The 24,325-nt window shown below is 58.1% G+C and overlaps 1 protein-coding gene across 1 annotated transcript; it reads left to right on the top strand.

The window, feature by feature from the left end:
* Positions 1-9,672: 9,672 nt before the first annotated feature.
* VRK3 (VRK serine/threonine kinase 3) lies at positions 9,673-24,325 on the top strand. Its single transcript, XM_051990205.1, has 15 exons — positions 9,673-10,300; positions 12,588-12,656; positions 13,425-13,564; positions 13,718-13,858; positions 14,830-14,976; positions 15,193-15,245; positions 16,018-16,084; positions 16,791-16,875; positions 16,988-17,093; positions 17,596-17,688; positions 19,846-19,978; positions 20,215-20,335; positions 21,182-21,240; positions 21,405-21,552; positions 22,910-24,325. Exons 1-14 carry the CDS (start codon positions 10,173-10,175, stop codon positions 21,539-21,541), a joined length of 1,479 nt encoding a protein of 492 aa, XP_051846165.1. The 5' UTR covers positions 9,673-10,172; the 3' UTR covers positions 21,542-21,552; positions 22,910-24,325.

The raw sequence follows: 24,325 nt of genomic DNA, 5'->3' as shown, positions 1-24,325 counted from the left end.
TGGCCAGAGACTACCCTAGAACACAGAGCAAAGGATATCAGGGGAAAAGACTACCCTGGAACACAGAGCAAAGGATATCATGGCCAGACACTACCCTGGAACACAGAGCAAAGGATATCAGGGCCAGAGACTACCCTAGTACACAGAGCACAGGATATCAGGGCCAGAAACTACCCTAGTACACAGAGCACAGGATATCAGTGCCGGAGACTACCTTAGAACACATAGCACAGGATATCAGGTCCAGATACTATCCTAGAACACAGAGCATAGTATATCATGGCCAGAGACTACCCTAGAACACAGAGCATAGGATATCAGGCCCAGAGACTACCCTAGTACACAGAACACAGGATATCAGGGCCGGAGACTACCTCAGAACACAGAGCACAGGATATCGGATATAGAAACTACCTTAGAACAGAAAGCAATGAATATCAGGGCCTAAGACTACCCTACAACACAGAGCAAAGGATATCAGTGCCAGAGAGTACCTTAGAACCCATAGCACAGGATATTAGGTCCAGACACTATCCTAAAACACAGAGCATAGGATATCAGGGCCAGTGACTACCCTGGAACACAGAGCAAAGGATATCAGGGGCAGAGACTACCCTGGAACACAGAGCATAGGATATAAGGGCCAGAGACTACCCTAGTACACAGAGCAAAGGATATCAGTGCCAGAGACTACCTTAGAACACATAGCACAGGATATCAGGTCTAGATACTATCCTAGAACACAGAGCATAGGATATCAGGCCCAGAGATTACCCTGGAACACAGAGCAAAGGATATCAGGGCCAGATACCATCCTAGAATGCAGAGCACAGGATTTCAGGTATAGAAACTACCTTAGAACAGAAAGCAATGAATATCAGGGCCCAAGACTGCCCTACAACACAGAGCAAAGGATATCAGGGCCAGAGACTACCCTAGTACACAGAGCACAGGATATCAGGGCCAGAAACTACCCTAGTACACAGAGCACAGGATATCAGTGCCGGAGACTACCTTAGAACACATAGCACAGGATATCAGGTCCAGATACTATCCTAGAACACAGAGCATAGTATATCATGGCCAGAGACTACCCTAGAACACAGAGCATAGGATATCAGGCCCAGAGACTACCCTAGTACACAGAACACAGGATATCAGGGCCAGAGACTACCTCAGAACACAGAGCACAGGATATCGGATATAGAAACTACCTTAGAACAGAAAGCAATGAATATCAGGGCCTAAGACTACCCTACAACACAGAGCAAAGGATATCAGTGCCAGAGAGTACCTTAGAACCCATAGCACAGGATATTAGGTCCAGACACTATCCTAAAACACAGAGCATAGGATATCAGGGCCAGTGACTACCCTGGAACACAGAGCAAAGGATATCAGGGGCAGAGACTACCCTGGAACACAGAGCATAGGATATAAGGGCCAGAGACTACCCTAGTACACAGAGCAAAGGATATCAATACCAGAGACTACCTTAGAACACATAGCACAGGATATCAGGTCTAGATACTATCCTAGAACACAGAGCATAGGATATCAGGCCCAGAGACTACCCTGGAACACAGAGCAATGGATATCAGGGCCAGATACCATCCTAGAATGCAGAGCACAGGATTTCAGGTATAGAAACTACCTTAGAAACAGAAAGTAATGAATATCAGGGCCCAAGACTGCCCTACAACACAGAGCACAGGATATCAAGGCCGGAGACTACCTTAGAACACAAAGCACAGGATATCAGGTGTAGATACTATCCTAGAACACAGAGCTTAGTATATCATGGCCAGAGACTACCCTAGAACACAGAGCAAAGGATATCAGTGCCAGACACCACCTTAGAACACATAGCACAGGATATCAGGTCCAGACACTATCCTAGAACACAGAGCATAGTATATCATGGCCAGAGACTACCCTAGAACACAGAGCAAAGGATATCAGGGGCAGAGACTATCCTGGAACACAGAGCAAAGGATATCAGGGGCAGAGACTACCCTGGAACACAGAGCATAGTATATCATGGCCAGAGACTACCCTAGTACACAGAGCATAGGATATCAGGCCCAGAAACTACCCTAGTACACAGAACACAGGATATCAGGGCCGGAGACTACCTCAGAACACAGAGCACAGGATATCGGATATAGAAACTACCTTAGAACAGAAACAATGAATATCATGGCCAGAGACTACCCTACAACACAGAACAAAGGATATCAGTGCCAGAGACCACCTTAGAACACATAGCACAGGATATCAGGTCCAGACACTATCCTAGAACACAGAGCATAGTATATCATGGCCAGAGACTACCCTAGAACACAGAGCAAAGGATATCAGGGGCAGAGACTATCCTGGAACACAGAGCAAAGGATATCAGGGGCAGAGACTACCCTGGAACACAGAGCATAGGATATCATGGCCAGAGACTACCCTGGAACACAGAGCAAAGGATATCAGGGGCAGAGACTACCCTGGAACACAGAGCATAGGATATCAGGGTCAGAGACTACCCTAGTACACAGAGCACAGGATATCAGGGCCAGAGACTACCCTAGTACACAGAGCACAGGATATCAGGGCCGGAGACTACCTTACAACACAAAGCACAGGATATCAGGTCTAGATACTATCCTAGAACACAGAGCATAGTATATCATGGCCAGAGACTACCCTAGAACACAGAGCAAAGGATATCAGGGGCAGAGACTACCCTGGAACACAGAGCAAAGGATATCAGGGGCAGAGACTACCCTGGAACACAGAGCATAGGATATCATGGCCAGAGACTACCCTGGAACACAGAGCAAAGGATATCAGGGGCAGAGACTACCCTGGAACACAGAGCATAGGATATCAGGGCCAGAGACTACCCTAGAACACAGAGCACAGGATATCAGGGCCAGAGACTACCCTAGTACACAGAGCACAGGATATCAGTGCCGGAGACTACCTTAGAACACATAGCACAGGATATCAGAATAGTTACTATCCTAGAACACAGAGCATAGGATATCATGGCCAGAGACTACCCTAGAACACAGAGCATAGGATATCAGGGGCAGAGACTACCCTGGAACACAGAGCATAGGATATCATGGCCAGAGACTACCCTAGAACACAGAGCATAGGATATCATAGCCAGAGACTACCCTAGTACACAGAGCAAAGGATATCAGTGCCAGAGACTACCTTAGAACACATAGCACAGGATATCAGGTCTAGATACTATCCTAGAACACAGAGCATAGGATATCAGGCCAGAGACTACCCTGGAACACAGAGCAAAGGATATCAGGGGCAGAGACTACCCTGGAACACAGAGCATAGGATATAAAGGCCAGAGACTACCCTAGTACACAGAGCAAAGGATATCAGTGCCAGAGACTACCTTAGAACACATAGCACAGGATATCAGGTCTAGATACTATCCTAGAACACAGAGCATAGGATATCAGGCCCAGAGACTACCCTGGAACACAGAGCAAAGGATATCAGGACCAGATACCATCCTAGAATGCAGAGCACAGGATTTCAGGTATAGAAACTACCTTAGAACAGAAAGCAATGAATATCAGGGCCTAAGACTGCCCTACAACACAGAGCAAAGGATATCAGGGCCAGAGACTACCCTGGAACACAGAGCAAAGGATATCAGGGGCAGAGACTACCTTAGAACACATAGCACAGGATATCAGGAATAGTTACTATCCTAGAACACAGAGCATAGGATATCATGGCCAGAGACTACCCTAGAACACAGAGCACAGGATATCAGGGCCAGAGACTACCCTAGTACACAGAGCACAGGATATCAGTGCCGGAGACTACCTTAGAACACATAGCACAGGATATCAGGAATAGTTACTATCCTAGAATACAGAGCATAGGATATCATGGCCAGAGACTACCCTAGAACACAGAGCATAGGATATCAGGGGCAGAGACTACCTTAGAACACATAGCACAGGATATCAAGTACAGATACTATCCTAGAACACAGAGCATAGCATATCATGGCCAGAGACTACCCTAGAACACAGAGCATAGGATATCAGGCCCAGAGACTACCCTAGTACACAGAGCAAAGGATATCAGTACCAGAGACTACCTTAGAACACATAGCACAGGATATCAGGTCTAGATACTATCCTAGAACACAGAGCATAGGATATCAGGCCCAGAGACTACCCTGGAACACAGAGCACAGGATTTCAGGGCCAGTGACTACTTTAGAACACAGAGCATAGGATATCAGGGCCAGAGACTATCCTAGTACACAGAACACAGGATATCAGGGTGGAGACTACCCTAGAACACAGAGCCCAGGATATCAGGGACAGTGACTACCCTAAAATGCAGAGCACAGGATATCAGGTATGGAAACTACCTTAGAACCCTGAGCACAGGATATCAGGACCAGAGACTACTTCAGAACACAGAGCATAGTCTATCAGGGCCAGAGACTACTCTTGAACACAGAGCTTAGGATATCAGGGCCGGAGAGTACCCTAGAACACAGAGCACAGGATATCAAGGCCAGAGACTATCCTAGAACACAGAGCTTAGTCCTTCTGAGACTCAAATGAACTGATGCCAAATTGAAGTGAGCACAACAGGAAAACATCATAAACAGTAACAACAATATTATGTCATGATCTTCTTTCAGACTCCATAGTCCTTTCTCTGCCTGTGGTCAGCTTTTTCAATCAACAATTTCTCGTAATTGTCTTGGATCACTGTATTACTGAGAATGGCTGAAGAGTATCCATGTAGATCATCAAGGCTCAAGTAATGAATCACCTGTCCTTAAAGACCCTCAAAGTTCAAGAGGAGATCTCTGAACCTAATCCGTGTGATGAACCTTTGTGGACAATTCTGCCTCCTCACTCCCTCCCTTTTTAATATCTGTTGTCCTCAGCCCATCAGCTGGGGTGCTTTTTCCACATTCGTCCACAGCCCCAATCCAGGAAGGTTCTCGGAGCTCAGTCCTTGCCCTGGCAGAATTAGTGCCTGGCACTCATCTCAAAATACTTCCTATGGCACAAATTTTAGAACATTTCCAACCTATAGACTGGAAAGAGCCTCAGCCGGCACCAGTGGGTACACTGGAGGTCCCAAATCTGGCCAAACAAAGAAGCTTTCAGGAAGCTCAGCCAAGATTAGGATTTGCTTAATATTTAGAATTTTGCTGTCTCAACCCAAGCAAACAGGGAAAAGGTAAAGAAAAGAACACGGTAAGAGAAGGTGGGGAGAGATCCAAGCCGTCGAATGGGAGGAATGGGAAGACTGAGATTCTTCGCAGAGAAAGAAACTCTGCTTCCAGCTAAGTTCCTGGGTATACAGTGGGGCTCTCTCTGCAGGAATTAAGGACACGCAACTCATCTCGCAACTGCCAGTCATTTCCCTTGCTTCTCTGTGGGGCCCAGGAAAGGCCCCTTCAGAAAGTGTACTTGAAGCAAGCAAGGGATTCTGAGAGTTGAAGATCAGGAGGGACAGTGCAGCAGGCATGGGCATGGGTACCAGCAGGAGCAGAGACATTGTAATGACAGATGCAGTCTAGCAAGAAGGGATAAGTCAAATCTTGACATGACAACTCTTCCAATGCTTCAAGACAACTTATGTGTCAGAGCCAGAAGAGGCCTTTGTTGAGGTCATTCAATCGTTTCAGCCGTGTCTGGGTCTTCATGGCCCAATTTGGGGTTTTCTTGGCAAAGATATTAGGGAAGTTTGCCGTTTCACTCTCCAACTCATTTTACAGCTGAGGCCAACAGAGGGATCTGGCCAGATTCAAGTTTTCCTGACCGCAAGCTCAGCACTCTCTCCATGTGCGACCTCATTGCCCTAGGTGGGACCTGACCTCATAATAACAGACACTGAGGGCAGATTGAGACTTTTTTTGACATGGCTAATGCGTACATTTGTTTTAACCCTAAGTATTTGTACAAGGGTTCTTTTTCCTTTCTTTTTGAATTGGTGAAAGGGAGGGAGAGGGAGAAAATATATTCTATGGAAATTGGAAAAAATTCATTTAAAATACCAACATGTAGTGTTCTGGTTAGTTTTCTGGAGGTCTCTGGACCAACCTTCGTTTCAGCTGAGTAATCACCACGAAAATAGCCAGAGATAAAGTCCAAAAATCTTTATTGTCTCCTTCACAGTCTTGTCTCTTGCCTGAGGCCCGGACTAGCTTTCAGGAGGTCTTCTGGAACATGTCTTAGTTTCTGTGGGGGAGGCAGGAGGACCACCATGACAGTCTCTGTTTTGAAGTCTCCCCGAGTCCGGGAGCTTGTTCTCCAGCCTCCAGTCCTCTGTCTTCCCCGAGTCTGTTCCAGTCTCCCTCTAGGTCTGACTCTGTCTTCTTAAATACTCTATTACAATTAAATCCATTCATCATACTGAGTATAAGCCAATTATTATATTACAAGGGAACCATTATTTGTTGTAAGATTAATTCAATCATATTGAGCTAGAGAACTATTAATCACTAGATCACCACTGTCTTATCAATTCCACTGAGTTAACACCTTGTTGTAAGAATCCTCGTTTCAAGTACAGAGTTCTGGCTCGTTACACTAACATAATAACAGCTTTGCTTTCTTAAAGCACTCTGAGACCCAGGGAAGCTCTAATTCTCTCATTTCATCCTTACCATCTGCTGCAGCACCATCTTCAGCGCTTCAGCTCATCACACATCCTCTTCCAAAAACAAGGCCATAGACTAATACATTGTTGGTGAAGTTATAAACTGATTCAACCATTCTGGAGAGCAATCTAGAACTATGTCCAACGGCCAATAAAACTGTGCATACCCTTTGACTCAGCAGTGCCATTTTCCCAAGGAAATCATAAAAGAGGGAAATGGACCCACATGTGCCAAAGTGTTTGCAGTGGTTCTTTTTGTGATAGCAAAGAATTGGAAAACGAATGGACGCCCGTCAATTGGGGAATGGCTGAACAAGTTGTGGTACGTGAAAGTAATGGATTATTATTGTTCTATAAAAAATAATGAAGAAGCCAATTTTAGAAAGGCCTGAAAAGATTTACATGAACTGATGCTGAGAGAAACAAGCAGAACCAGGAATACATTGTACACAGTGACAGCAAGATTGTGTGACAATCAACTATGAAAATCTTGGTTCTTCTCAGTGGTTTAGTGATCCAAGGCAATCCCAATAGACTTTGGACAGAACATGGCATCTGCATCCAGGAAAAAGAGATTGAATGTAAATCAACACATGCTATGTTCACTTCTTTATTAAAATTTTTTTTCCCTCTCCCATGGTTTTTCCTTTTTGCTCTGATTTTTCTCTCTCAGCACCATTCATAATATGTGTTAAAATAAAAACAATTTTTTTTTAAAAAAAAAAAATAAGGCTTGGGGAGGGAGGGAGAGGAAAAATCGGAACAGAAGTGAATGCAAAGGATAATGTTGTAAAAAAATTACCCTGGCATGGTTTCTGTCAATAAAAAGTTATTTAAAAAAAAAAGACAAATTATCCTAAATAAAATAAAATAAAATATAAAATTACCTATACATATAACTTGTAAATAAAAAGCTATTTAAAAAAAAAAAAAGAAGGCTACATGGTGTGACTAGCACACCACAAATATGCTAGTGCTGATTGAAAATAAGGAAATGAGGTTACTAATAATTCAACAGAGGCTTTTATTGAGAGGAATCATGTTGCTCTTAAAACCACATGTTACTATTAAATACATTGTTCTGTAGCCAACTCTGGTTTCTGTTTCCTATGAGCTAACTCTCTAAAGCATGTTATTAGTTTCTAAGGAACTCAATCATATTTAAAGTTGACAATGCCCTAGTTATTGTGCCAGGACCTTTTATTTTCTCATGATTTCAAGCTTAAATGCACTATTGATTAATCTTAGGAGGAGGTGGATATTCTAGCTACCGAAGTTTCCGGATTCCTGGGAGTTCTCTATAGCTATAGACCTGCTGTGGCCAAGCTGGAAACTGACCCCTTAGCCCCACCTGGCTCCCAGGTGCAGGATGCATGTTTTCTATCTTGACTTCCCAGGCTCCAAGGGAGCTTCAGTCTAGGAGAGCTTGAAAAGATTCTCTAGTCAAAGCCCCCCATCTTTTTGTTCAGGGGAAGAAACTGAGGTCTGAGAGGGGGGAAGGGAAGTGACAAGTGCCTGAAGTTCCTGGAGTGAGCAAAGCCATCCAAGTCCCTAACTCAGGCCTTTCTCCCCAAATTTGTGCTCAGTTATTTGGTAATAGTTGATCTCATGCTCTGGTGAGCAAAGACTTGGACACAGCAGAGAGAAAATCAATGAAGGAGTGAATGAATGAATGAAGGTGTGTGAGTAAATGTAAAAAAACAAAACAAAAAAACATAGTGCTAAGTGCTGAAGGTATATCATGGCCAATTGACAGCCCCTGCTCTCAAGGTGCTCACATTCTAAGGGGAAGAAAGGGCTAACAGAGCTTCATGTTTTTAATGTCTTCGGTAGGGATGGGGGGGCAGGTCCTAAGAAGTTTTGTCTTTTGTGGGGACCGGCCAAGAAGCCAATTTTGGCTCACAGAGGAAAAACCTGATTAAGTTTCTGAGTTTTCCAGGAATGGAATAGGTTGCCTCCAGGACTGCTTGGAGGGGCCCCTGACCACTGGCTCTGTCAGAGAGGACCTTCTCAGTCAAGTCCAGGCTGGATCAGTGGCCGCTGATGTCCCTCTCATCCTGCCCTTCTACTGTGATTCTATGGCAGCAGAAGCCTGGCTTGGAGACCACAGAATTCAAGCGTGATTTCATGTACAGTCGAGAGGGGTAAAGGTGAAGCTCCACAGCCTTTTTCGTAGTGGCAAGAAACTGGAAAGTGAGTGGATGTCCATCAGTTGGAGAACGGCTGAATGAGTTCTGGTATATGTTATTATTCTATAAGAAATCAATAGCAGGAAGATTTCAGAGAGGCCTGGAGAGACTTGCATGAATGATGATGCTGAGTGAAATGAGCAGAACCAGGAGATCACTGTACATGGCAACAAGAAGATTATATGATGATCAATTCTGACGGATGTGGCTCTTGTCAATAATGAGATATTCAGGCCAGTTCCAATGGTCTTGTAATAAAGAGATCCATTTGCTCCCAGAAAGAGGCCTGTGGGAACTGAGTGGGGATCACAATCGCATTTTCACTCTTTGTTGTTTGCTTGCATTTTATTTTCTCTTTTTTTTTCTTGTGCAGCACGATAATTGTATAAATGTGGACACATATATTGGACTTAACATATATTTCTACCACGTTTAACATATATTGGACTACTTGCCATCTAGGGGAGGGGATGGGCAAAAGGGGGGGGTGATAGGAGCAGGTCCTTGTGAGGACATCCGAGATCCCCTCTGCAAACCTTCAAGCCACAGGTAAATGCTACTTGCTGCTGTCCTGGTTGCAGGGGGAGGGTGGTGTCCCTGAAGCGTATGCAGCTGCAGTGATCCGGTCTGCACTTTGGGAAAACCAAGGTGGCAGCTCTGAAGAAGGTAGCCCTGGCATTAGCCACGGAATTAGGCTAGAGGTGAAGTACTTAGGGCCTGCTGGGAAGGCGGAAAGAGAGGGTGTTTGAGGGATGTTTGGAGGCAGAAGAGACATGTGGCAGCATTCTGATGCCTCGGTTTCCCCATTTGTAAAATGGGAGAGGGGAAAGGGAACAGTGGTACCAGACGAATTTCCTAGATGACGTCCTTGCTAAGTTTAAAACGAATGCCTCGAGAAACAGAGAACGGAGGAAGGGTCCCCTCTCCCATCTTCTTTCTTCTTTCTCCTTCCTCCATGCCTTATACAGCGCCGTTCTCCCCATCCAGAGCCTGAGCATCGCGGCCACTTCGGCGGACTACATTGCCCAGAAGGCTCTAACGCGGCCCGGGTGGAAGACGCTGCAGGTTGTTGTGGAACCGAGCACGTGCGGAGGGGAGGGGAGTAAAACAGGGAATCGGCCTTTGATTGGTGGACCGCACGTGAACGCTCGAGGCGGCGCATGCTCAGAGACGCCGTGGGTTTTTTCCTCCTCGCCTCTACCTAACTACGCAACCAGGGCCTCTCAGGGACGCGGGAGGCGACAACGGGCACAGAGCCCGGTCCGTGGCCCAGCGGCCGGCCTGCGGGAAGCCAGGCGCTGCCGAGAGCTGCGGGAAATGGAGCCCGCGGAGAGTTCCCGAACGCGGAGGTCCGGAAGAACGCCCGCACGTGCGCAGTGCCGCGGAGGGGCTGGCGTTGCGCGCGCAGCCCCGCCCTCCGCAGTAGCTGCGACTCTTCCAGAAAGGTGAGCGAATAAGCGGCGGAGGAGGGAGGAGGAGGGACGCGAGTGCTCCGTGGAACCGCCGAGCCCGCCCCGTGGCGTCACTGCCGGCCTGCCCGCCCCCTGCCTGGAGAGGGCGGCTCAGGGTCACCATGGCAACCTCCCCGCCTCCCCGTGACGTCACCACCTTCCGAACTCAAACCCGCCCTTTTTGTCAGGGAGGCCCTTTTACAGTTGGGGGACACTGAGTCCTCTTCTCTGTGGCGCTGGTGAGGGGGAGGTGGCTTAGTCCATGTACTCCGACACCCCTCCCCCAGTGTTCCTCGGATCTGCCGAGGAGCCGGGAGCAGAGGCGTCCCCCGCCCCCTCCTGGCGGGGTCTGGGTCTGGAAAGCCAGAAATGGGGCAGGGCTTTGGGGTCTCCTTCACAGTCCTGGCCTGGCACCCAGGAGGCGGTTAATAAATGTGGAGCAAAGGAAGTCTGGGTCATTATGCGCCCCTCCTCCTGAGCCTCGAGGCTTTGTCAGCCAGCAAGCCCTGCCTTCGGGGAGCTTGCCTGCTAAAAGGGAGCCGCAGAAAGAGCTGGACACGGGCGCCCTGGAGAGGCCCCCCAGAGAGGAAGGCCCCTGGGGGAGGGGGATCTAAGAGAGGAATGCCCCTGGGGGAGGGGGATCTAAGAGAGGAAGGCCCTTGGGGGAGGGGGATCTAAGAGAGGAAGGCCCCGGAGAGGACCCTGTGGGGGAGGGGGACTGAGAGAGGAAGGCCCCTGAGGGATCCCTTAGGGGAAGGGGACTGAGAGGAAGGTTCTAGCAGCTCTGGAGAGGCCTCCTGCAGCAGGAGCTGAGAGGGAGGGCACTGCCAGGGAAAAGACTGGGAGGGAGGCAGTGGGTACTCCCTCAGAAGCTCCCTGGGGCTGCCTCCTCCGGGCTCTCCCCGACTTCCTTCTTTGGGACACCCCCACCACTTGGCGCCAGCCCATCCACAGCCTGGGAGTCCCTTCTGCCTCAGTGCCCCCGGGCATCCTTTCTCTCTACTTCCCTGATTAAGTCCCTCCTCCTCATCTGCCTCCTGCCTAGGCTGTTAAGTGACCCCCTCAGGGCCCCAAACAGGCCTGGCCCCCTGCTCTCCCCACTTCCCGTTGCTCCCCTCAGGCGAGGGTGTTGGGACACAGGTCCCTTGCCGAGAAGGCCTCTTGAACACATTTGAAACAGATACTGAGAGAGGGCAAAAGGCTGGAGCTGAAGCAAAGACAGCAGGGTCAGATAAAGCAAAAGCAAAAAGATCTAAGGAAAAGAGAGGGGGGCGACCGAGGCTGGTCAGAAGGCGCCACAAATAATGGTGCTAGGCGCGCGTGCTCTGCGGGCGAGAGCATCCGGGTCCTCGGAGGAGCTGAGCCACTTACAGCGAGCAGCAGCCAGCCAGGCACCGGGGAGGCCCCCAACCTCCCCCTCTCAGAATTAGAGAAGTCCAAGCACAAAATCAGCAGCAGCAGGGGGGCAACAGGTGGGATGGAGCTCTGCGGAGAAGCGAATGGGGACGACAGGAACAGGCCTTTTCCTCAGGATACGTGGCACCCGCCCCAAAAGGGACCATGTATTTGGGCACCAGAATCTCACAGGCAGAGGCAGAAATAGGAGAGGCTCTTCGTGACCTCATCCGAGGTTTTTGGGGCAAAGAGATGGGTGGTCTGCTTTACAGATGGGCAAACTGAGGCAACGAGGGTCCCCCAGCCGGTCCGGGACAGGCTCGGCTCAGAGAGGACGGCCCGACTTCTGCTCGGCTCCCAGAGCGGGTCTGGGGGTCGGGGCCCTGCCGGCGGCGACCCTTCCCGTTAGCTTGTGGCAGCTCGCCTGGGGCTGGGGGCAGCTCGAGCCCCTTCTGTCCGGGTGGCCCGGGGTGTCAGGGGAGTCTGAGCCTGCTAGCTCGAGTGAGATCATCTTGGTCAAGGGCGCCGCTCCGTGCTGGCTGTTAGCAGGAGGAAGGCATGGGAGGCGCCGTGAGACCCGGGCCCGGAGCGGGCATTTCCAGGGCACAGACCCAGCGGGCCATGGGCAGCACCTCCCGGGGGCCCTCGGGGGTCCTGGCTGCATCACTTCCTGCTCTGCCTTCTCGGGCCCCTGCGGAGGGTGGCCCCCAAGGGGGCGGAGAGGCCCAACTGGGACTGAGTGAGGGCCCCAGGGCTCCAGGTGCCCAGGTCCCCGGCTCCCTCCTTCGCCTCCCCTTTCCCCACCCCTTTCCCCACCCTGATTAGGAGGAAACAGTGACTTCCTGGCCAAAGTCTGCAGCTCCTCCCCTCTGCTCCCTCACCGCAGGGCACCCCAGCCCGAGACACTCCCTCCATGCAGCAGGAAGATGGCAGCTGGGGGCACCCCTGAGCGCAGGTACTGGGCTGCACCTCTGGGGTCTGGGGGCTTCCTGGCTGGGAGGGGCTTCCTGACCCTGGGGGGGGGGGTCATGGCTTGGAGGGGCTTCTCTGGCCTGAGGGGGCTTCCTGGCCTGGGGGCAGCCGGCTTCCCTCTGGCCCCCAGCTGCCTTGTCTGAGAGTGAGGAGGGAACAGGCTGGTCCGAGAACACTGGCCGGGGCAGGGAAGGACCAGGGCCCCATTCTTGCTTGGGGGGGGGGGGCTCACCTGGCCCCATCTGTTCCCTAACACTTTCCCCTCAGGTGCTTCCAGGAGGTGCTGGGGGGGGCTTCTGGGCGCCCACCTGACGGTGGAGAAGCCCGAGCGAACGGCCCCGCCGGCCGGGCCCCCCAGGAAGGCTCCGGGGCACAGTCCCGGCCGTTGGGGGCTTTTGCTTCTTCCCAAGTGCCCGGGCTGGGGTTCTGAAGCCTCCTCTGGCCCTTCCCAGGAAGGCTCCTCCCGCTTTCTCCCTCCGCTTTAGGGATGGGATAACTGAGGCCGAGAAGGGGGGGGGGGGCTCCCTCCGTGCCCTTCCCTGGGCCGGCCCTGCCCTGCCCTCAGGAAGCTCCGCGAATGGGAGGAAGGGCACCGGGTGGGCAGGGCCGGGCTGGGCTCTGGGGCCCCCTGTGCCCGCTCTGCCTGTTACCCACAAGAGGCTCGTGCCCGCTGGTCCAGGGAGCGGGTCGTGCGCCAGCCCGGCCTCAGGCCCCCCCCCCCCGCTGACTGGCACACCCCGCTCCCCCACAGGCCCGTTCGCTTCTGCCCAGAGTGTGGGGAGGAGGTGAAGCCCACCTTCACCTTCTGCCCCTACTGCGGGGACGCCCTGCCACGTAGGGATGACATGGGGAGCCAGAGCTCTCCGCAGGCGCTCGGGGCCGCCGGAGAAGGTACCGTGGGGGCCCGGGGGTGAGGGCGGCCCCCCAGGGGGGTCCTGTGGGGAGGGCCGGGCCCGGGGCCCCGGGCAGGAGAGCGTGGTTAGGGGCTGTACCCAGGGTCCGGGGGGGGGGATCGCTCACACTCACCCTCTGTTGCTGTTCCAGCCTCCAGGAAGAGAGAGGCCCAAGGCCAAGGGGTCCAGAGGAAGAGAGTGAAGGGGGCCTCGCCCTGCACCTCGCCTCCCACCTCCCCCCCCGGACCCCAGGGGGTCACGGCCACCACCAGCCCCCTGGGGAAGGCCAAAGGTGAGAGCCGGCTGCTGCAGCGCCGCGGCCCCCCGGCCTCCGCCCTCGCTCTCCCAGGGGCGCCCACCCTCCGAGGGCCCCAGGCTGGCCAGAAGGGACCCCGCCTGCGGTGACCCTTCGGGCTGCTGCTGATCCCCGTGGTGGGCTCCTCGGCCTCCCCTCCTCCCCCCTGGGGCACGGTGGGGGGGGGTCCTCCTTGGACGGGGCTGACATTTAGCTCCTGGAAATTTCCACCCTCCTGAGCCCTCCCACCCCCGACACAAAGCCGCCGGGTCCTCCCGTCTCCGGGCCCAGGTGGGCCGGGTCAGTGGAGGCGGAAAGGAAGGAAGAGGCGCCCTGGGGGACAGAGGGTCCCCGCAGTGCCCAAGGGGGGAGGGGCCGCTTGGGACAGAACCAGAAGCGGCTCCCGGAGAAGCTCTCACCGCTGGGCACGGCCTCCCTTGGGGACCCCCGGGGATGGGGGCGAGGAGCAGGCGATCCCTTCGGAAGGAGCAGAAAACCCCCAAGGGGCCTTCACAGCCAAGCAGGCGGGGGCAGGGGGCCAGAACCCGGGCTCAGCCCGAGTCCGAGTGAGGGCCGCACAAGATGGACCGGACAGTACCTCCCGGGGGCCCGGAGGGGGATTATGGGGTAGACAGTAACTGGGGGGGAGGAGGAAGGGAGGGGGGACAAAGTCGGGGAAGAGAAATGGGGAGAAGGGGAGACAAAGGGAGGGAGAATGAAGGGAGGGAGGGAGGGCCCAAGGGGGCCTGGCGGGCCCTTTCCCAGGCTTGGGGGAGAGAGAAGACCCAGCTTCCCTCAGCAGGGGGCCTTCTCCCCTCCCTCCTCCAGGGCTAAAGGAGCCCTCAGTCTTGTCCGGTACCTTCCACAGCCAAGACCCAGCTGCCCCCCATCCCACGGCCATGAGGTGCGGGGGCTCCCCACCTCCCCCTTGTGGCCCCCTCTGGAACCTCACTCTTGTCTCCCCAAAGGCCGTGGCTCCCCCCAGAAGCCGAGATCCGCCAAGGTGCTGTCCCTGGAGGCTCTGAGGGCGGTCGAGGTCCTGACGGACAAGGACAGGCGGAGCTGGAGGCTGGGGAAGCTGGTGACCAGCGGCGAGGGCGCCATGCTCTTTGAAGGTGTGGGGGGGAGCAAAGGGGGCCCCACAGCCCCAGACTCCCAGCCTAGGTGAGGGGGGGGTCTCAGCCGTCTGTCCGGGGCCAGCCCTGGGGCGTTAGGGTTAGGGAGGGTCAGGGCCGCACTACGGGGATGGTGGAACCCACCATTGGGAGGGACTTCCTGGGGAAGGCTGGGGCGGGCTGGCCTCTGAAACTGGCCTCTCTCTCCCTCCCCAGCCTTCCTGGCCTCTGACTCCGTGCTCCCGAATCAGCGATTTTTCCTCAAACTAGTAAGTGCCGCGTGGGCCCCGAGATATCCCACAGGCTCGGGAAGCGCCCGTGGGGGCCCTGAGATATCCCACATGGGCCCCGAGATATCCCGCAGGCTTGGGAAGTGCCTGTGGGGGCTCTGTGAGACAGAGAGCTGGGGTCCCCACCCCGGCAGGCCCCAGGGCCCTGGGCAGTGGCTTCTCGCCTCTCCTCTGGGGGCAGAGAGAGCCCCGCTGGTCTTGCTCCTTTGGTGCTGATTTTGGGGTTCTCGATGAGAGCCTCCCGGTGCCCGAGCCTTCTCTTCTCCAGGCCAGGCAGGTGCCCGGGCTCCTCCGGGCAGGAGCACACTCCTCCCCCTCTGGCCCTTTAGTGGTGGGGCAGGGGCTGCCCGCAGGTGCGACAGGCGGCTCCCATGCCCTCCCTGCCCTTGCACCCCCAGTGAGGCTGCCTGGTGGGCACCGGGGGGCCGGCCCTCCGGCACCCTTGGGAGGGAACGCATCTAGCAGCTGGACAGCAGGAGCTGGGGGCTGCCAGCCCTTGGGAGTACCCGCTGGCACTGAACGCGCTCTCAGGGGACGTGTGACCTGGCTCCTGTCCCCCCAAACCTCCCACAGCTCCCCACAGTGCCGGTGGCTCCCAGCCTGGGCACATTGTCAGCCACCTCTGGGCAAGTGGGCACACGGGACGAGCCCCCATGAGCTGCAGGGGCCCCGCCTCCCCCGGCTGGCGAGCTGCATCTTCTGTGTCTTCCCCTCTTCTCCCTCTCCCTCCCCCCTCCCTCCCTCCTTCCAGGATTTGAAAAACGGACGCCTCTTCCACGAGCAGAACTTCTTCCAGAGAGCGGCCAAAGGGAAAGCAGGTGCCCCATGGGGAGAAGAGGGGGTTCCTCCCCTGTCCCCGCCCCCCTCCCCTCCTGTTCACACTAGGTTGTGAGTGGCTGATAGCCCTCCTGGGAGCCCCTCCGGGAGCTCATGCTCAGCTAGGGTTTGCTCGCTTCCGGAAGCTTCTCTGGCAGCTCGGGGAGAGCTCCGGGACCCTTCTATGGGGGCTCCAGAGAGGAGCCCTGCCCCCCCCCCGGCCCCGCGGGCTCTCGCCTCTCCCTCGGCAGTGCCGGAGTCTCGGGGCTCCTGCCGGCCTCTCACACGCCCAGGCAGACAGTGACAATCCAGCGCTTTATTGTGAGGAATAAATGGCACGACTGAGGACGTGGAGCCGGAGAAATGAGATCTGGCCATAGACGGGGCCCCTCCCGGCCCAGAGCCGCCCAGGCCCGAGGCCTTCTGTCCGGCGGGCCCGGGGCCCGGGCATCGGACCGGCTGCAGCCGGGGAGCCCCCTCTCCACAGCGGGCGACTCCCTTCCCTGGAGCCCCTTGGGGAGGGCCCTTGCCTTTGGCCCCCAGCCGGCCGGGTGGGCGACAGGGCTCCTGCTGTTCCCACTTTGCAAAGAAGCCTGAGGCTCCCCACCGGTTCCCGGCCTGAGGCTCCCCCCCCCCGGGGATTCTCTGCTAGCTCAGCCCCCACCCCCGGGGCAGCTGCCCACCTCCCGGCCTCCTTCTCTCCCACAGTGGACAGATGGAAGAAGGCCCGCTCCCTCCCCTTCTTGGCCATCCCGGCTTGCATCACCTTTGGCCTGTACCAGGACACCTTCAGGTGAGGGAGCCCGGGGAAGGGGGCGCCGAGTCCCCCCGGGTGGGGCCCCGCGGGCCCGAGGGCCCCTGGCTTTGCCGGGAGGTCCCAGCCCCGGCCGCCCTCTGCCCCTCAGGTTCCTGGTGTTCCCCTGCCTGGGGAGAAGCCTTCAGTCGGTCCTGGACGAGCGCCCCGGCAAGCTGCTGGCAGAGCTGACCGTCTTCCATCTCTTGTTCAGACTGGTGCGTTTGGGGAGCTCCCGGGCGGGCGCTCGGAGGAGGGGACGCCAAGCTTCCTTCCAGGATTCCATGGTCTCGGGGCCCTCGTCTGACCTAACAGGGGCCTTTCTGTGACCCAGCACGGCTCCCTCGGCCAAGAATGCCAGAATCTCGGGGTTGGAAGGGACCCCGGGGGTCATGTAGACCCCGGAGACCCCGGCGGCGAGGAGCTCGCTCCTCTCTAAGACAGCCCGGGGATAGAAGGCGCTGGGGCGGGGGCCAGCACGGGGAGGGTTCGGCCGGAAAGGCGAGGGCCGCCGGCGGAGAAGGGCCTGGCGGGCCCGACGGGCGCCGAGCTCGGAGGCCGCCCCGGCCGAGGCTCCCGAGGTTTGGGGGAGGGGCCGGGGTTCCTCGGGGCGACCGGCCGAGGCGAGGGGGTCCGAGCGGGTCACGCCGGGGCGACGACAGGAGGAAGGGCCGGCCCGGGCGGCCGGAGAGCGAGCGGGCTCCTGCTTCTCTCCCTCAGGTGGATGCCCTGGAATTCATCCATGAGAACGAGTACGTTCACGGAAACATCTCGGCAGAGAATATCTTTGTGAATCCGGACACGCCTGGCCAGGTGGGTCCGGCCCGGCCCGGAAGGCCGTCCGCGGGTCTGGGGACCCGGAGCCGCTCGCTCACCCGGGCCGGCGAGCGTGACCTCCTGAGGACGTGGCCGGCCTCCCTTGGCCCGGCTCCTTCGGTCCTCCCTTCTTCCACCTCCCCCACGGCTCCCGGTTCCGGGCTGGGGGTCTCAGGCCCATCTGACTCTGTGACCCCCTTTGGGGTTTTTCTGGACAAAGATACTGACGCGGTCTGCCTTTCCTCCTCCTGCTCGCTTTTCAGATGAGGAAATTGAGGGAAATGGGGGTCAGTGACTTGCCTGGGGTCACCAGCCCCCAAGGGGCCAAGGTTGGGGCCGAACTTGGGCTTTCCCGGGCGTAGCAGCCCCGGCCCGGCCGGCCTCTGGGCGCGGGAGAGCCCCGGCAGTCCTTGGAGACCCTTCTCGGGCTGGCGGCCAGCCTGTCTCCCAGGGCCTCGGGTCGCTCCCCAGGGACCCGCTGTCAGACCTTCCTTCTGAGACTCGGGGGCCGAGCGGTCCCGGATGAGTAGCTTCCCTCCCGGTCCTCCCCTGGAAGGCCGGCGGGGCCCTGACCCCCCGTCTGTGGCCCTCGGGTGCCCTTGCCGAAAGGCGGGGCCCGGGCCCCAGGCGTGCCGGCGCTGGGACCGTTAGGCTCTGATTCCGAGCAGTTGGGTTCTCTTGCTCACGCCGAGATCCGTTGGCCGTCCAGCACTTAGGAAGCGCCGGCCCCGGGGCCGATGGCGACCCCCGAGCGTCTTCGGCTGTCCCGGCCCCGCGTGCCCCGGGGAACGGCTGCCCAAGCTCGGGGCCCGACCGCGCCTCTTCCCCCTTCCAGACTTGGCTCGGCGGGGGGGCTCAGGCACCCAGAGGGTCACAGGTGGTCACTCGGCCCCTGCCAACGTCCGGGAAGGGACAAGCCTGTCGTAGGGGTGGCCGGGAGCGGCCCAGTGGCTCGAGCGCCAGGCTTGGAATCGCTCATCTTCACAAGCGCGAGTGCGGCCTCAGCCCCTGCCTGTCCTGTGGCCCCAGAGGGGTCCCTTGGCCCGCCTGCCTCAGTTTCCTTATCTGTAAAATGGCCAGAAAAGCCCCAGGGGCTCAGGGAGAGCGGGAGAGGCTCCTGGGGGAGGGGACGGGCCCACGTCAGAGAGGCTCGTGGCTCTCCGCTCCCCCAGGCCTGGGCTCTCCCTGCTCGGCGCTGACCACTGACCTCCCTGGCTCCCTTGCAGTCCCAGCCCCAGTTCCCCCCTCGAGTCCCTCTTCTTCGTGCTTCGTCTTCTCTGTTGGGCTCCTCTCCTCGGGGCCTCCTGGGCCCTCAGCACGGAGCCGGACCCAGCAGGCGCTTAATCAGCGCTCCCGGCGTCCAGCGGCGGCAGTCCCCTCTCCTCGGCCCGGGGTTCCCTGAGGCAGTTGGGGGCCGGGGACTTGCCCCGTCCTGACTTTGGGGCCGGAGCTCTGCCCGCGCGCCCCCAGCGGCTTTCTGGCTCGGTTCTTGCTATGCTTTGCCGGCCGTTTCCTTCCCCGGTTTCTCCTTTCCATTTGGTCTGAGCGTGTTTCGTCCCCCAGAGTCACTTTCTGGCTCGCTCTGCTTTTCTGTCCACGCGGAGTCCGCGACGCCCTCCGGGGCCTCCCTGCCGGCGTCCTCCGCCCGCGCGCCCGCCCCCTCTGCGGCCCCTCGGGACCCGGGCACTTGCGGCGGGTCTCGGCGCCCGTCTCCTCGCGACCCCGGGCCCGGCACTCCCTGGCGGGGAGTCCGCTCTCCTCGGTGCAGCGGGACACGGTCGCCTGCGGCCTCGTTTCTCGGGCCGTGTCCAGGGGCCGCAGTCCGGCCACAGCTTTACGCCTTCTCTGGGCTCCCTTGGGGGCTGAGGCCGCGGGCTCTCCCGGGCTCTCGGACCTGCCTCGTGGCCGGGGCACAGCCGGGGACGGGCCCCGGGAGACGGGGCCGGGGCCCGGAGCGGGAGCCCTCGAGAGACCGAAGGAGCGGCTCCCACGCCGGGAGGGCCCTTGTCCTCGTTCTGCTCTCCCGAGGACCTGGGCAGGGCTGGGGACGCTGGAGAAGACGCCCCGAGGGCCTCGGGCAGAGGGAGGGGGCGGGCGTCCCTGACGCCGCTGGATGGGCCCCGGGTGCCCGCGGCCTCCGTCCCTTCTCTCCAGGTCACCCTGGCTGGCTACAGCTTTGTGTTCCGCTACTGCCCCGAGGGGAAGCACGTGCCGTGCGTGGAGAAGAAAAGAGACCCTCACCAGGGGACGCTGGAGTTCATCAGCCTGGATCTGCACAGGGGCGCAGGTGAGGGGGCCCCTTCTCCCTGGGCCTGCGAACTCGGGGTCCTGACGGGCCCCTTCGGCCCCGCGCGCCGCTGCACTCTCGGAGGCCTCGGGCTTGGACGGGGCGGAGGCCGCAGAAGCCCGCTGGGGAGCACGCCCCCAACAAGGGGCCGGGGCCAGGCCGGCGGCCTCCGCGCTCTGCTCCTCTGCGGCTCTGCCGGCCCCCGCCCCGCACCAAGCCGGGCTGTGTCTCCCCAGATCCCTCCCGCCGCAGTGACCTGCAGGCCCTCGGCTATTGCCTTCTGAAGTGGCTCTACGGGATCCTGCCGTGGACCGGGCAGCTCTCCAACGCTCAGGAAGTCATGGGGCAGAAGGAGAGGTGAGCCGCTGGGGGGTGGCCCAGAGCCGGGGACGTTTGTGAGGGAGGGGAGTGTCGGGCCGGCTCTCCCGCCAGGAGGCCCTGGTTTTCTGGGGACTTTCCCAGATTAGGGCCTTCCCTCGGGGCCCGCGTTGTTCACTCGGTGCGCCCTTTGACTCCCGCTGCGGCTCAGTCCCTCCCGGCCTGGGCCCCCCTTGGGCCGGGGAAGCTGGAGGCTGCTGAGCCGCCTTTGCTCTCGTTCTGAGTTTACGAACGCTGCAGAAATGGCGGATGGGGGGAGCTGGGGGATGGGCGGCGGTCCTTGCGCACGTTCGGGGCCCAGACGCAGAGGACGGTTTAGTGGGCGCAGTTATTAAGTGCTGAGCCCTTGGTGAGGTGCCAGGGGCGCACGGGGAGATCCCCGGGCAGTCTCAGAGATGGCGCAGATGGCATAGGAAAGGGCGCCAGTGAATCCACAGGCGGAGGAGTCCCGGAAGCCCCCCGGCGGCAGGCTCAGGGGCTACGAGCCTGGAGGCCTGACGGGTGGAGACCAGGCACATGGCAAGGCCTGGAGACCCTCGGCCGCCTGGGGACCCTCGGCCGCCTGGGCACACGGGCAGACGCAGGACTTCCCACCATCACGAGGTGGTTGAGAGGAAGTGAGATTTGTGAAGTGCTTCGCAGGCCTTCAGCAGCCTCAGAGCCACAGCCTGTCAGGGAACGGCGGTCGGGGGGAAGAGGCAGCTCTCCAAAGCCCTGCCCTGGGCGGCTGTCCCGGCACTCAGCCCGAGCGTGAGCCCCTCGGGGCCCGGACACGGGGCGTCCACCGTGCGAGGGCTGAGCGTGCTTTTGTTTCTGCTCCGACAGGTTCCTGTCCAACGTGGCGGAGCTCATGAGGTGGTCCTGTGGCCAGAGGAAGCCTTCAGGTGGGCTGGGAAGGCGTGGGGGAGCCCAGCCCCTCAGAGGGTCTCGGCCGGCCCCCGCCCCGTCTGTGGGACCAGGGGTCCTTGAGCACTCGACTGCGGGTTCAGGGTCAGAGAGGACGGGAGGTCTCGGGCCTGACCCCGGCTTGGGGGCTGCTGTGTTTCAGAAGCGCTGAAGACCTTCCTGAAGGCGGTGATGGAGTTGCAGTACGAGGAGAAGCCCGACTACCGCATGCTGCAGACGGCCTTGGCGCCGGCCCTGGAACAGTACCACCTCATGCCCTACGGCCCCATCTCCTTCTAGCCGACTCGCAGGTAAGCGCCCGGGAAGCACCCGGGAAGGTGCTGGCCCCAGAGCCGGGAGGCGCCCGGCACACGTCCGGCCCGCGCTAACTGGGCCGGTGCCGCTGGCGCTCAGCCCACGGGAGGCCGCCCTTGACCTGGAGGGACCGGCCAGCTCAGCAGGGCCAGGATTGGGGGCCTCCGGTGCCCTCCCAGCTCGGAGGCGCCGGTTCTGGCCCGGAGCCTGGGCCGGGCCCAGTCAGCCCAGCAGCTCGCGGTGCTGGTGCCGTGGCTCCGTCTCCACGCGGTCAGATGAGACTTTCTGCGGCCGGGCCGGGCTGGGGGTCGGGGACACAAAAAGGGTCGTCCCTGCCCCAGGGAGCTCCCATTCGGTCGGGACCAAGTAAACACAGGTGGGGCCGTCACTCCCCCCAGAGAACATAAGAAACAAATCCCCAGCCCAGGGGATTCTGCCGGTCACAGTGTGAGGAACAGGGAGAACAGGGAGCTGAGCGCCGGGCTCTAGAGCGGGAGCGACTGAGGGGGGCTCGCCGGTCCTGGGTCCCCAACAGCTGGGACTCGGGGGCGGCAGAAAGAGCCCCCTCCCCCACGGGGTCCCTGTGCAACCCCTGCCCTCCAGCACTCCGCTGAGCAGCCAGGGGCCTGGGGAGGTTCTGGAAGGCTCTGGGCCGGAACCACTGGGAAAGGAGATAGTAGCCGAGTCACGGCATCCGAGAGGAGGGCAGGGGTTGATGTCAAAGAGCCGTGCAGGAGCCTGGGATCTGAGGAAGCCCATTGCAGGGAGACTCCCCGGGAGAGCTGGCCCACAGCCGCCCTCAGCGGACTTGTGTGTTTGGCAGGTGACCCTGGGGCTCGGCGTCCCGGGGGGGAAGGGGAGGTCACAGAACCAGGCAGGAGCAGGATGGAGGCGGCCACTTGGGGCTGTCTGGCTTTGTCTGGGAGCCCGGACACTCTCGGCTCTCGGGGGGACTCCTGCCTCGGGCAGGGCTTGGATCAGTCCTGTCCAGGACCCCTGGACTCAGCTGGGACCCAGCAGACGGGCTGCGGCTCTGCAAAGGGTGACAGAACAGGGACCAGGAAAGACCCCGACAGGCTCAGCTAGCCACGGGCTGGCTCCCCGGAGCCAGTTCTAGAGGAGGGTTGCAGGGGAGGGGGAGCTGACCGGCCTCTCAGTGAGAGTCCGTGGCTCTGTTCTGCAGAGGATTACTTGGGGGGGGGGTCTCTTAAGATCCCAAGGAATCCCAAGATCCCACCACCGAAGCTCTCTCTCGGATCCCAAAGGGGACCCGCCCTCCCCTCCGAGCAAGCCTTAGAACCGAAGGGCCGAGACCTGGCAAGAAAAAGCCTAATGGCCTTTTCTTCCTTTCAGATTTATCGGCTCCCTGCTTGTTTCCTCCAAAAGTGACTATGAAGCCGGCCCGAGTGTCATTCTGCGAGGGGCCCCCGCCTCGGGCTGATCTCGCCAGAGCCAGAAGTTCTCTCAGAAAGCTTATTTCTCAGTCTTAGATAATGTGAAAAGTCCAGTCAGCGCCCGTGAGACCCGCCGAGGAGGCGGAAGCCGGGGACTCGGGGGACCGTGCTTGGGGTTCTGGGATCGCCCCCCTGCCAGCCCTCCCCCGGGGCCCTGGGCGGCCCGCCTACACCTGTGGGGTCTGCCTGGGACTCTCCCTTAACCTCAGAGCCCCCAGAGCTGCGGCTTTATGTTCTGTGCTCCTGCCTCCCGGCACCCCCCCCGCTCCACACTGACCCCCCGCCGCTGCCCCCTCGCCGTGGGGAGGAGCCACATCTCCTGCTTCATCCCTTCGCTCTGCAGACTGTGGCTCCCAGAGACTCTCGGCTGAGTTTAGATGCGGCCCCCCAGGAGCCCAGACGTCTCTGCCCCAGTATTTAAACTGGAGCCCAGGGCAGCGCGTGATGGCGGCACCAAAGGAGACGGTGGAGAGGGAAGTGGCCCCCGATCGGGCCTTCCTGTTTCCTTGGAGCGGGGACGACGTCCCAGAACAGAAGCGACATGGGATGGGACGTGAGATCCTGAGACCGGGATGTCCGACGGCGGTCGTCGCGCCCGGCCCCCTCCAGAACACCCCCCCACCCGATTCTGCAGCTATTTCTTGAAGACCTTTGCAGCCACCAAGGCAGCCCGAGCTTCTCGCGTCAGGCCGACCTTCATTTCTAAAGGCGAGGCCCTGAGACGGGCAGGAACGAGCTCCGAAACGTGCCGCTGGACCGTAGGGCCGGGCGGCTCTCCCTGGGCCGAGGGACCCCAAGATTTCTGTGAAACGTTGGAAGTTGTTGTTTTTCTTAGAGGATGGTAGAGCCGGGAGTTTGATTTGTTTGGCCATTAGGGATTTTCTTGCCAAAAGGGACCGGAGTGCTTTCCGCTTTCCTTCCACAAGGCAAACTGGTGAAATGACTTTCCTAGAGCCACATAGCTAGTCTGCAGCTAGATCTGAACTCGGGTCTTCTGGACTCTAGCCTGGGGCTGTAGCCACTAGAAATCTTAATTCCACTTGCTTGAGGTTTTGTTTTCAATTCTGTTCTGAGGTCACTGTGACCACGATGATGACAGGGATTGGGGGCGGTACACAGATACCGTCGCCGCGTGTTGGATGTAAGCAGTTTATCCTCATTTAGTCCTTTGTCTTTGTTCTTTCTGATGAATTTTCCCCCTTTGCACTATTTTTGGGGTGTTTTGTGTCTGATTTGCAGATTTTATAACTTTTAAAAATTGTTGAAAAAAATTAAATATAAATACAAACATAAAATAAAACTATATTTAACTTAA

The sequence above is a fragment of the Antechinus flavipes genome, chromosome 3 (genome assembly GCF_016432865.1).
Source record: "Antechinus flavipes isolate AdamAnt ecotype Samford, QLD, Australia chromosome 3, AdamAnt_v2, whole genome shotgun sequence".
In the NCBI taxonomy this organism is placed as follows: domain Eukaryota; kingdom Metazoa; phylum Chordata; class Mammalia; order Dasyuromorphia; family Dasyuridae; genus Antechinus; species Antechinus flavipes.
Note: the sequence above shows the minus strand (reverse complement) of the source record. Positions and strands in the feature narration are given on the sequence as shown.

What these genes read in the sequence shown, in the direction of transcription:
- VRK3 (XM_051990205.1), top strand. Translation starts at nt 10,173, where the DNA reads ATGGAGCCCGCGGAGAGTTCCCGAACGCGGAGGTCCGGAAGAACGCCC. An exon ending in AGCGGCCAAAGGGAAAGCAG is followed by an intron (nt 16,085 to 16,790) that starts GTGCCCCATGGG and finishes TCTCTCCCACAG; the next exon opens with TGGACAGATGGAAGAAGGCC. An exon ending in TCCATCTCTTGTTCAGACTG is followed by an intron (nt 17,094 to 17,595) that starts GTGCGTTTGGGG and finishes TCTCTCCCTCAG; the next exon opens with GTGGATGCCCTGGAATTCAT.